A 13,983-nucleotide genomic window follows, 5' to 3' on the forward strand; every position below is an offset into this window, starting at 1 on the left:
TTAATTAACAGAGCCACCCCACCTCCTTTTCCTTCCTGTCTATCCTTCCAAAATGTCTGACACCCCTGGATATTCAGTTCCCAGAGTTGGTCACCCTGCAACCACGTTTCTGTAATGGCCACTAGATCATACCCATTGGTACTGATTTGTGCCATCAACTCATTCACTTTATTTTGAATGCTACGTGCATTCAGGTAAAGTGTCTTTATGCTAGCCTTTATATGGACCCGATTTGTTCATGCATTCTTTTAATTGCACGCTTTGTCCCTACCTGTCACAAACTGGTTATCCTTCCCCAGACCATCTCCTTGCACTGCGTTGACCACCTCCCTTCTTGTGTTTGTCACCTTTTTTACTCTGCCTGAGCCCTTGACTCCTTTAACTAGATGAATGTCCTCATCATTAACCCTCACTCGTACCCTCTCCTTACCTTTGATTTTGTAATTCCCCAAACCCCTGAACCCTCCCCCCCACTATTTAGTTTAAAGCCCTATTTACAGCCCTGGTTATACGATTCACCAGGACTCTGGTCCCAGCACGATTCAGACGAAGACCATCCCATCTGAACAGGTCCCATCTTCCCCAATACTGGTGCCAATGTCCCATGAATTCAAACCCATTCCTTCCACACCAATCTTTGAGCCACGCATTTACCTCCTTAACCTTATTGACCCTGCACCAATTCGCTTGTGGCTCAGGTAGTAATCCAGAGATTACCACCTTGTTGGTTCTGCTTTTTAATTTGGCTCCTAGCTTTTCATACTCCCTCTGCAGAACCTCTGTTCCTGTTCTGCCTATATCGTTGGCACCTACGTGGACCACTACAACTGGATTGTTACCCTCCCACTCCAAGTTCCTCTGCAGCCCAGATGAGATATCCTGGACCCGACCACCAGGCAGGCAACACAACCTTCGGGAATCTCGATCCTGGTTACAAAGAACAGTGTCAATACCCCTAACTACACTATCCCCAATTACCACTACATTTCTTTTTTTCTTCCTCCACCTGAACGGCTCCCTGTACCACACCACGGTGCCGTGGGCAGTTTGCTCGTCCTACTTGCAGTCCCCGTTCCCATCCACACTGGGAGCAAGAATCTCAAACCTGTTGTACAGATTCAGGGACTGAGGCTCTTGCAACTCTACCTTCTGGATCCCAATTCCTGCCTCACTCGCAGCCACACCCTCTTGTCCCTGACCCCCGGCTGAATTTGTTAGTCTAAGGGGTGTTACTACCTCCTGAAACACAGTGTCCAGTTAACTCTCCCCCTCCCTGATATGTCGCAGTGCCTGAAGCAAAGACTCCAGCTCATCAACCCTGAGCCGGGGTTCCTCAAGCAACCAACACTTACTGCAGACATGCTCACTGGGAATCACAGTGGGGTCCACCAGCTCCCACATCATGCAGAAACAACACATCACATGACCCTCCATCACAATTACATAGTTTAAGTTATTACAAAATAAGAAGTAATCCTACCTGCCTCGCCCGTTTCCACGTAAGCCCGATGAGCCAAAGCCCTTTAGCTCTCACTCTGCTACCTGCTCACTCCGCTGCCTGCTAACGAAGCGGCCCGCTGGATAGTGCGGCATGCCTTTTAAACTTTACGCACTAAAAAAACCCTTCCCAGCTCACCCCGCGGCCCACATCCGCTTTACTTTTAAAGTAACTTTCTTAACAAAAAAACAAACCCCGCGGAAAAATTAAAATTAGACAGTCGCCTACCTTCACTCTCCCGCCACAAATCGATCCTCCTCTCAGTTTGTTCCGACGAACAATTTGCCAGGTGAGTGGCTTTCTATATTTTAAAAAACCCTTCCCAGCTCACCCCGCGGCCCACTTCCACTTTACTTTTAAAGTAACTTTCTTCAAACAATGACAAACGTGAATTCTGTCCAGACATATTTTCTCAAGACCCCCGTCACTATGATTCAAATCTGAACTTTCAGGAAGCTCAATAGCCTGTGGTTTTTTTCACTCATTCGTGGGACATGGGGGTCGCTGGCTGGCCAGCATTTATTGTCCATCCCAAGTTGCCCTTGAGAAGGTGGTGGTGAGCTGTCCTCTTGAATCACTGCAGTCCATGTTCTGTGGGTTGACCCACAATGCCGTTAGGGAGGGAATTCCAGGATTTTGACCCAGTGACTTGAAGGAACGACGATATATTTCCATATCAGGGCGGTGAGTGGCTTGGAGGGAAACTTGCAGGTGGTGGTGTTCCTATGTATCTGCTGTCCTTGTCCTTCTAGATGGGTTTGGAAGGTGCAGTCTAACAATTTTTGGTGAACTGCTGGTGCATCTTATAGATAGTACACACTGCTGCTATTGAGCGTCGGTGGTGGAGGGATTGAATGTTTGTAGATGCGGTGCCAATCAAGCGGACTGCTTTGTCCTGACTGGTGTCAAGCTTCTTGAGTATTGTTGGAGCTGCATCCATCCAGGCAAATGGGAAGTATTCCATCACACTCCTGACTTGTGCCTTGTAGATGGTGGATAGACTCTGGGGAGTCACGAGGTGAGTTAGTCGCCACAGTATTCCTAGCCTCTGACCTACTCTTGTAGCCACTGTGTTTATGTGGTGAGTCCAGTTGAGTTTCTGGTCAATGGTAACCTCAAGGATGTTGACAGTGGGGGATTCAGTGATGGTTACACTATTGAATGTCAAGGGGTGGTGGTTAGAGTGTCTCTTATTGGTGATGGTCATTGCCTGGCATTTGTGTGGCGCGAATTTAACTTGCCACTTGTCAGTCCAAGCCTGGATATTGTCCAGATCTTGTTGCATTTGAACATGGACTGCTTCAGTACCTGAGGAGTCGCGAATGGTGTGGAACATTGTGCAATCATTGCAAAAGCCACCTGACCCTCTTGGCAGCCATCTTTACAGTTCATCAGTGTCAATTTTTCAATAAAGGTAATTCCAGAAGCTTTCATATGAGCACAGTGCATATTTTGACTTATAAATATGACGTGCCTTTTAATGGCATGACATTTGACTAGCAACAAAGACAGGAGCTGAAAATATGTGCTCAACTGCAACCACATGCACATTTTTTGCCACTTTAAAGTGAGGATGATAACAAAACAATTGACCAGCTTCTTAGGGACAACGGTGCAATCATTCCTCCCTCTCAGTTATTTTTCCTTTCTTTTCCATGTTTATTTATATTGTTTTTAAACTTTGGTGTCAAATTGCAATGTTCCTTATCCCATAAATTCCCATTTTAAAGCTGCAAAAAAACTTTCTCTCCGATATTACATCTTGGAATTTCTCAGCCTTGCATATTAATCACATTCCACACTTTCTATCGTGAAATTCTGAATTAATTGTGACCAGGCTAAGAATAAATTTATATCCCTTTTCTTAGTGTTATGGTCATCGTCAAAACAAGGTGAGTTCACTGGATGGAAAAGTCATAAGCCTAGACTTATAAACGATGCATTACCTGAACCAGGAGGACTTCCAAGAACTATGACACTCTTGCTAAAATATTTATCAGAATGTATGTATTCTAATGGTCAAAGATTGTTTAAAAAATGATCAAAAGATCAGTGATTGAAAAACTTCTTCAAAAGCATTTGCCAAAAAAAACAAACACTATGGGATAAACAATTAGGATCAAAACAAGTTAGCAACCTTAATTCCACATTCCAAAGAATTGCAAGAATCTCTACTCAAAGGTGCAGAAAACCACTACAATCACAATTCTCCGCTCGTTTACATTAGTGCTTGTCTTACATTAGTGGAAAACTGATGCAGACCACTTGAAAAATACGTCCAAGTGTCCGAAAAGCTCCTTTTTCCAAGCAACCCCTATATTTAAGGGGAAGCTCTAAGATTATATTAATTGGGACTGCACACCACATACAATATAACATACACCTAAATAAACATCAATCGTTTAAACACCATCAGTTGCAGGTTTCTCACAGAAACTTTTAACATTGGTTATTCTCTACTTAGTTTTTCTTCCATGTTCCTGTCCCTAAAGCTGTCCATGCATTTCTCAGAGAAAGCTTTTGGGTAGCCAAATACCAAATTTAAGCTAACCTGGTGTTTCCTTCAGAATTTTCACTGTGTTCCAATTTAATATTTACTTTACAAATTAAACTTCCTATTATCAAGCATAAAGGCTACATCATTCACTTCATAATTAATCTAAAAAGCATTTGGAGTATTCATGTATTACGAATAAATTGCCCATGCCATTGCCAAGTTAGCTGACTTCTTAATTTATAACACAGGGAATTGGATGGGCACTTGAAGCAAATAAATCTGCAGGGGTACGGGGTGCAGCAGGGGAATGGGATTGGATTGCTCTTCAGAGACCAACATAGACTTGGTAGATCAAATGGCCTCCTTTTGTGTATTAATAGCTCTATAATTTAGTTCAAACTAGCAAGTTACAATGGCAAATGCAGACACAAAATGTAACCAAATATTATGGCAGCAATGTAATGGACAGCAAGCATAGGTCTGAGGCCAACGTTTTTATATACACAAGCAAATTACCAATGATATTTTACCAATGATCATTGCATAGAAAAAAATGTCTAAAAAAAAAAATCGGCAGAAACCAACTCGACTAAGCACCATTTTGGCCTGGGCTGCAACTATATCCTGAAAGTTAACAGAAAATTTAAAATGGAAATGTTGACATAGCAATTCACAATGGGAACTATCAACAGGAAAATGCAATGAAAAATATTATCAACAATAAAGTAATGGATGGAAATTTTACACCCTGCGCAAGAGTTCTCTAACAAATTGCACACATGCCTGCTGATTATACTTAGTCCAGTTTTCAACTATTTGCATTTCATGAACTTTAGGAGCCAAAATATACCAAGGGACAAGCTAGTGAAATATCAGAGGTAAAAGGGGTGGAGCCCTTTTAAGATCAACAAATATCCCCGAAGGCTTTTTTGTACTGATTGCAATACAAAGCAAGCCTGCATAAAAAAAAATCCAGTGCCCTGAGTAAAAATGGTACAAATTAGTGATAAGAGCCTCTTACTTTCTGGGAGTTGCCTCACAATGCCCTATTATCTACTCACATGATAGAATAACTGGAGGATAAAACAATAGTATCCCATTATAATCAGACTGATCTGTATCTTTTGTTTCTTCAATCTCCCTAAAGAAGGGCTAAGCAAACAGTTGGTGAGGCAAGGCAAGGTCAAATTCGAAACAGTAAGCTGCTTAATTTTACATTAAGGTGAGCATACTGAAGTTATGACCTACTGTGCAACTTGTAAAAATTACCTTTATGAGATGATACAAAATAAAGAAACACCATTCTTCCCCACATCAGTGGGTCATCTTACCTAATTAAACAAGATGTCTTCCAACTTTCGTGCAGCACTTCTAATCTTTTCTGCTCAGCAAAACCTCTCACAGCATTCACTTTTACAAGCTTAGCAGCACTCTCAGATTTCCTGTTTCAAAAAGCCAGCTTGCCTTTGTTCCTCTTTTTAATCTCATCAGACAGGTGAAAAATCCTCAGACTTTCCAACACGAGTGTGAGTTTTTTTTATTAATTGCCCAACTGGCAAAAGTCTGTTTCTGATTTCTTGGAAAAACATTCACCGCATAGCGGATTACTAAGTTTTATATGTGTGCCATTTTTTAAAAAACTATAATTATTTCCGCATCTTTCTTGTGGCAAGTAATTAAAAATTGGAAGAGGGAAGTGAATGTATTATTTCCATATTTGCAAATGACACAAAGTTAGGTGGGAGGGTGAGCTGTGAGGAGGATGCAGAGATGCTTCAGTGTGATTTGGACAGGCTGAGTGTGTGGATATATTCTTGGCAGATGCAGTATAATGTGGATAAATGTGAGGTTATCCACTTTGGTAGCAATAATAGGAAGACAGATTATTACTTGAATGGGTGTAAACTGAGAGAGGTGGGTACTCAATGAGACCTTGGCGTCCTTGTGCATCAGTCACTGAAAGTAAGTACGCAGGTACAGCAGGCAGTAAAGAAGACAAATGGTATGTTGGCCTTCATAGTGAGGGGATTGAGTATAGGGATACGGATGTTTTGATGCAGTTTTATAGGGCGTTGGCGAGGCCACACCTGGAGTGTTGTGTGCAATTTTGGTGTCCTTATCTGAGGAAGGATTTCCTTGCTCAGAGGGAGTACAGTGAAGGTTTACCAGGCTGATTCCTGGGATGGCAGGTCTCTCATATGAGGAGAGACTAAGTCGGTCAGAATTATATTCACTGCAGTTTAGAAGTGTGAGGGGGGATTTCATAGAGACTTATAAAGTTCTAACAGGGTTAGACAGGGTAGATTCAGAAAGAATATTCCCAATGGCGGGGGAGTCCAGAACTTGGGATCATAGTTTGAGGATAAGGGATAAACCTTTTAGAACTGAAGTGAGGAAAAGTTTCTTCACCCAGAAGGTGGTGAATGTGTGGAATTCACTACCACAGAATGTAGCTGAGGCCAAAATTTTGTCTGATTTCAAGAAGAAATTAGATATAGCTCTTGGGGCTAAAGGGATCAAGGGATGTGGGAGGAAGGGGGTATCAGGATATTGAATTTGATGATCAGCCATGGTCAAAATGAATGGTGCAGCAGGCTTGAAGAGCCGAATGGCCTACTCCTGCTTCTAGTTTCTATGTTTCTAAGTCCTAAAAATTCCATTCTATCAAAATATCCACTGCAATCTTTGGAAGCTAACTAATGATCCGATGTATTAATTGACCAATGTGTGAGAATATTTGATTATTTAAAAATCACAAATATTGCTATAAAAGTCAGTCCTGCTGTACCCAGTGACTCAGTACAAATAAGAGAGATTAATTTGAAGGAAAATCTGGTTAGAGTACAAGTATTAACATTTAAGTTCCATTTGATAAGATTCCATCAATTTAGAGTTCATTTGCATGACCATAATTTGACTATGCTGGACAGGTTTCCCAGAACTCTACCTCTACTTACCCCAATCTGGACAGCAAAGGTTACCACAGGAACTCCAAAATGATTATTCCTGTCACAGCAACTGACATCCCAATCATTGGGTTGTTTATATCAAGCAATAACACATTAGTTAGTAAAATAGGGTTGCCCATTTATGGACTCTCAAAATTATGAATAGATACAGCACAAGCGGCCATTTGGCCCATCATGTATGTGCCGGCAAATCAGCGAGCTCCACTTCCCAGTCCATTCCCCACAGACCTGTAAATTTTCTTTCTACAGAAAAGCCCTAACTGAATCTGCCTCCACCACATTCTCAACGCATTCCAGATTCTTACTATTCTGTCCTAACTCAGGTCACTGCAGATTATTTTGTCATTCGTCTTAAATCAGTGTCCTTTTGTTCTCCTTATCCAGTCTATCTGGACCCCATGATTTTGAACAGCTCTATCAAACCTCCCCTCAACTCCTTTCTCTAAGGAGAACAGCCCCAACTTCTCCAATATATCCACAAAATTGATGTCCTTCATCAATGGAACTGTTCTGGTCAATCTTTTCTACACCCTTTCCAAAGTCTTTTTATTCTCGTTGAAGTGTGGTGCCCAGAATTGGAAATAATACTCCAGCAGAGGTCAACCCGGAATTTTATGAAGTTCTATCATAAATTCCTTGTACTTTTGGCTCATTTTTATAAAGCCGAGGACTCCATGTGTTTTTTTTTAAATCACTCCCCCCCCCCCCCAACCCATTTTGCCACCTTCAACAATTTGTGTACACATACCCCCAGGTCCTCCTCCTTCTGTACACACTTCAGAAGTGCACCCTTGATTTGATATGGTCTCTCCTTGCTCGGAAATGTTTGCATCCTGTGGTGAACCTAGGCTAATGTGTTTTTTTCTGCCTTTAGAAAATACGGGTAGAGTGTCGCAAAACTGGCAACCCTGAGATGAAGTCTATGCCAGATTTAAGACCTTGCTGATATCCAGGGGAAAGAAAACTGACTTTAATTCAAAGATTAGGAGACACATGAAATCAAGGGAATAAGTTCCTTCATGATACATACTGAAGTGTTTTCTATCCATCTGAGTTTCTAGCCTTTCTGGAACCTCTCCCGTCTGTAATGATGCGAAAAAAGCTGGGTCTGATATATTGTTTTATCTTCAGGTAGCTTTTCTTACTTTTAGTGCAGCCTGATGACTCTTCTGCGTGGTTAACTTTTGTAGTTTTTTCCTCAATGCCATTATCTTTACTGAAAATAATGCTCCCAAGTAGAATGCAAAGCGAAATATTCTACTTCATTGGATTCTTCAAGTGTCTTTTGTTCTTCCTGGGGGGAGTTCATCTGTCTCTGCCATATCTGCACTGATTTCATTCAATCCCAAATCATTTTCATTAACTGGCTCGACCATCTCGGAGAAAAGTTCAGCCATCTTCACGAGTAAGATAAGTAAGGCCGCCTCACAGGCTGTGCTGGATTTGAAGTAGGGTAAGGAGTCTAACAACACCAGGTAAAGTCCAACAGGTTTATTTGGTAGCAAATGCCACTAGCTTTCGGAGCGCTGCTCCTTCGTCAGGTGAGTGTGAAATCTGCTCATAAACAGCAAACAGGGCATATAAAGACACAAACTCAATTTACAGAATACTGAATGGAATGAGAGTCTTTACAGCTAATCAAGTCTTAAAGGTACAGACAATGTGAGTGGAGAGAGCATTAGCACAGGTTAAAGAGATGTGTATTGTCTCCAGACAGGACAGCCAGTGAGACTTTGCAAGTCCAGGCAAGTTGTGGCAGTTACAGATAGTGTGACATGAACCCAACATCCCGGTTGAGGCCGTCCTCATGTGTGCGGAACCTGGCTATCAGTCTCTGCTCAGTGACTCTGCGCTGTCGTGTGTCGTGAAGGCCGCCTTGGAGAATGCTTACCCGAATATCAGAGGCCAAATGCCCGTGACCGCTGAAGTGCTCCCCAACAGGAAGAGGACAGTCTTGCCTGGTGATTGTCGAGCGGCGTTCATTCATCCGTTGTCGTAGCGTCTGCATGGTTTCCCCAATGTACTATGTCTCGGGACATCCTTTCCTGCAGCGTATCAGGTAGACAATGTTGGCCGAGTTGCAAGAGTACGTACCGTGTACCTGGTGGATGGTGTTCTCACATGAGATGATGGCATCCGTGTCGACACGGATGCCATCATCTCAAGTGAGAACACCATCCACCAGATACATGGTACATACTCTTGCAACTTGGCCAACGTTGTCTACCTGATACGCTGCAGGAAAGGATGTCCCGAGGCATGGTACATTGGGGAAACCATGCAGACGCTACGACAACGGATGAATGAACACCGCTCAACAATCACCTGGCAAGACTGTTCTCTTCCTGTTGGGGAGCACTTCAGCGGTCACGGGCATTCGGCCTCTGATATTCGGGTAAGCATTCTCCAAGGCAGCCTTCACGACACACGACAGCGCAGAGTCGCTGAGCAGAGACTGATAGCCAGGTTCCGCACACGAGGACGGCCTCAACCGGGATCTTGGGTTCATGTCACACTATGTGTAACCGCCACAACTTGCCTGGACTTGCAAAGTCTCACTGGCTGTCCTGTCTGGAGACAATACACATCTCTTTAACCTGTGCTAATGCTCTCTCCACTCACATTGTCTGTACCTTTAAGGCTTGATTAGCTGTAAAGGCTCGCATTCCAATCATTATTCTGTAAATTGAATTTGTGTCTTTATATGCCCTGTTTGCTGTTAATGAGCAGATCTCCCACTCACCTGACGAAGGAGCAGCGCTCCGAAAGCTAGTGGCGTTTGCTACCAAATAAACCTGTTGGACTTTAACCTGGTGTTGTTAAGACTCCTTACTGTGTTTACCCCAGTCCACGCCGGCATCTCCACATCTGGATTTAAAGAACAGAAGTGCTGGTGAAGCTGCCACACAGAGCGCGGGAAATGTCAGATGTGCGAAGCAGATAGCACTCCACAGCAGTGATTACCTGAACAAGCCAGAAAGTTTTTTCAATCACTAAAATCACAAAATTGTTGCAGCACAGGATGCGTCCCATCATGTCTGCTCCAAATGAGCAATTTACCTCGGCCTTTCCCCAGCCTTCTCCCCATAACCCTGCACATTCTTTTTTGATAACTGTCTAATTCACTTCTGATTGCCTCAAGTGAACCTGCCTCCACCATACCCTCAGGAAACGCACTCTAGTTCTCAAATCACTTGCTGCATAAAAAGCCTTTCCTCATGTCACTTTTGCTTCTTATGCCAATTACTTTAAACCTGTGCTCTTTCATTCTTGATCTTTTCACAAGTGGGAACAGTTTCTCCTTATATGTTCTGTCCAGACCCTTCATGACTTTGAATACCTCTGTCAAATCTTCTCTTTGCCTTCTCTTCTCCAAGGAAAACAGTCCCAACTTCTCCCATATACCTTCATTACTGAAGTTCCTCATCCCTGGAATCATTTTTATAGTTCTTTTCTACATTCTCTCTATGTAATCTCATTTTTCCTGAAGTGTGGCGCCGAAAACCGAACACAATAGTCAAGCTGAGGCCAAACCAGTGTCTTTTACAAGTTCAATGTAACCTTCTTGTTTTTAATCCTTTATACCCCCATTAATAAAGCCTAGAATACTGCACATTTTAATTAACCATGCTCTCAAACTGTCCCACCTCCTTCAATGACTTATGCTATATACACCCAGGAAATGGAATATACATTTAGGAGGACTTAAAATTCTTGCATGGCATGCTTTTCAAAAAAAAAGGTCCTGTTTTCAGTCACCGCCAGTTTTCAGACAGATGGATTTGAAATATTATACTGTTTATGCTGAAGTCAGTTGAGGCCTGAGTGTATTGGTGAAGTGGATGCTAATGGTTGGTTAAGTGGGGCTCAGGTTTACCATAGTTAATTCCAACATGAATGAATGAGTAAAATTGATGCCATAACAAGTGTACCTAAAACTGAAACTGACTTGGTGAATTTAACAAACACAATTCATATTGTCAAATAGCCAGAATAACTGTCAAGTCTAATATAAGCTTCAAATCTCTTCTGCTAGGTGCTTATCTATGGTTTTTTGTTGACAAATATCCTCAATAGCACATTCTTTCAATTCTAAAATTAAGCAATATTCAACCCCTTCGTAAATTTCAACAAGCAGCACTTTTTTTGTAGATGTTCCAGTTTCACCAGTCTCACTAATGATACCATTACAATAAATCGAAGGAAGTTAAGGAGAAAATCAATTATACTTCTTGACATTTCTGTTCCATTCTTAAACAAGCACAAGGAAACCACATGACCGTTATATTTTATTGAAAACCTTGAGACAACATTGCATTCTTTGGCTCACTTTTTATGTATCACTGAGAAAGTCCTCTCTCCGAAATAACCTTTTAGATAAATTGCTAGAGTTGTTTCACCTATACTGACAAAAGCTGATCATATATTTATATATCTAGGGATGAACAGTCAGTTTTGACATGAAGTCCCAACATATGGATCACTGTGGGAATTCTGCCTATGCCTGTTCTGTAGTAAACACCTGTTCCACCCAGGCTCGTCCATGACAGGTGACTGATCCAGATCATTCGCCCTTCCACCAAAAACAAGTTATTAGGAATACACAGACAGCCTGAAGATAAAAATTGTCCAACAATACTTAGATTATATGCTCGGTTCAACCAGATTCTGATCAACATCATGTATTTTCAGCATTCCCCATTTCAGTTTCAAATCTTGAGCAGCATCAAGCTCTGCAAAATTATGATGACGAGTGAATTGAGTTAAGGTACAGATTAGATATGACTTCATATTCAACAGACTCAAGGACCTGGATGGCCTTCTGTTAGTGTACTTTTCAAAATGAAATGCCTGCACATCAACATTTTAAACCAAATGAGCTTCATTCTGAAATAAGCATGACTAGACAGGTATGTTGATAACACATAATGATCACTGGTTCCTAAAACAGACACGTGCTGGCAGCAATGAATCTTTTGAAAGTATCTCCGTGCATACAGACACCTCACTCATACCCAAAGTTACAACTGATCACAGCAAAATTTTTAAATAGAACAAGTTTTGATTTGCCCATAAAATCTTCTGAACACAAGTCTGAATGACTGCATAAGTACTGAAATCGAACCATCCCAACTGCATAACTGCAAGAATTTCCGTCTAAACTACTCAACGGAATTTCTGCGTTTTGGTGTGTTGTTCCACACTTCAGGTCATGGCAAAGAGAAAGATCTGAGCTCACCACAGGAGACCAAAAAAAACTCTCTGGCCTTCAACCAGCCACTGTAACCAGACACTTCCTAATCTAGTATTTATCTCCACCCGGATGAGTACATTCTCCTGAATTACTGTCTTAATTTGAAAACAGATCCTTCAGGTGGTGCAACCTCCTAAAATCAAACAAGACACATACAAAAATAAAAGCACACTGCAGATAAGCGATGTGCCTTAGCCTTGACGGCTGTGGACACATTTGCAGCGGCAGCTTCTTTGTTGTTTGTTTTAAAGCGAGTGCGAGTGTACACACACGCAAGGGGGGAGGGGGCGCAACGCCAGTGCGCAATGTGTCCTCTTGCCTCTCCCCACCAAACGCCCCCCCCAAAAAAAAACTACCTCAAAGTCGAGCAGGAGGGAGGGCTGTTTGGGAGAGGAGGCAGTCACTGCAGGGTGCTGAAACATGTTTGCTTTGAGTGTGCACTAAGTGCAAGAGACCCATTGCCCGGATTATCTTCAACAATGAAGACAGGGGGGGACAGTGTGTTTCTTCCTACCCAAATGTGAATGGCGGCGACCTCGCCGTCTTACTTCACCCCCTTGAACTCTTCCCTTTTACCTCCATTGAAGCTGCACCCCCCCTCCCCCTCCCCTCAAGGCCTGGAATCCGCTTCCCCGCCATCTCGGCCTCAATTCCCCCGTCCAGCCCGGTACTCACCGTCAGTGAGGGTGCCAGGATGACGGCCCGGATCACGCCAGCGTGCCAGTCCCGCTCCCGGAGAGAGACGGACGGTTGCTGGCCAGGCCGAGCGGCCCCACAAGCGGCGTCCCCGAAGAGGCAGAGCAACCGTTTTCCGATCAGCTCGGTTCCCGACGCCGCCATGGAGTGGGAAGGGGGTGGAAGGGAGGGTGTGTTGGGAGGGGGAGGAGGGAATCCGGAGGGAAGTTTGTTCCTTTTCTCACAGGCAACGGTCGGTCTCCGAGACGGAATCACAACGATTCCGCCATTACACTTTCTGCACCGCCACTGCAGCCGAACCCCACCAAAACTACCAGGGTAGCGCCGCCACCTGGCCGGAGGACCAGCGCAGGAGAAGGAGGAGGAGGCGACAGCGCCTCCTGGCGTACCGGAGGGCCACAGGCGGCGACAGCGCCATCTGCTGTACCGGAGGGCCAAAGTTCGACCCAGCCTGCAGCAACAGCACCATCAGGCTGGGGCAGCGCGGCAACTACACACTCTACTATGTGTGGTACATCAACAGCTTGCATTTGTATAGCGCTTTTAATGTCCTAAAATGTCCCGCGGAGCGTTAGCAAAATACAATTTGACGCATAGCTAAAAACCGAATGCTGGAATTCTCACATAGAAGGACTGATGAAATGTTACAGAACTGAATCATAAAATCCCTACAGTGCATTCGGCACATCGAACCTGTACTGACAACAACCCAGGCCCTATCCCCGTATTTACCCTGCTAATCCTCCTGACACTAAGGGGCAGTTTAGCATAGCCAACCAACCTAACCCGCGCATCTTTGGAGTGTGGGAGGAAACCCATGCAGACACGAGGAGAATGTGCAAACCCCACAAAGACAGTCTGACTGAAATGTCAACTCTGTTTATCTCTCCACAGGTGCTTCCTGACCTGCTGAAAAATTCCAGCATTTTCTGTCTTTATACCTTGTTTACGACAGGCGACCAAAAGGCTGGTAAATGAGGTAGGTTTTAAGGAACATGTTAAAGGAGGGGAGAGAGGTAGAGAGGTTTCGGGAGGACATTTCAGAGCTTCAGATTGAGCCAATAGCAGA

The 13,983-nt window shown here is 43.4% G+C and overlaps 1 protein-coding gene across 1 annotated transcript in view; it reads right to left on the bottom strand.

Moving 5' to 3' along the window:
* Window positions 1-13,214, bottom strand: part of LOC144505215 (lysine-specific demethylase 3B-like) — a 115,272-nt gene extending 102,058 nt beyond the window's left edge. Inside the window, exon 1 of the mRNA XM_078231200.1 lies at window positions 12,894-13,214. Coding sequence (XP_078087326.1) covers window positions 12,894-13,058 — 165 coding nt within the window. The 5' untranslated portion in view covers window positions 13,059-13,214. The remainder of the gene's footprint in view (window positions 1-12,893) is intronic.
* Window positions 13,215-13,983: the final 769 nt, after the last annotated feature.

Source organism: Mustelus asterias, chromosome 16 (assembly GCF_964213995.1).
Source record: "Mustelus asterias chromosome 16, sMusAst1.hap1.1, whole genome shotgun sequence".
NCBI lineage: Eukaryota > Metazoa > Chordata > Chondrichthyes > Carcharhiniformes > Triakidae > Mustelus > Mustelus asterias.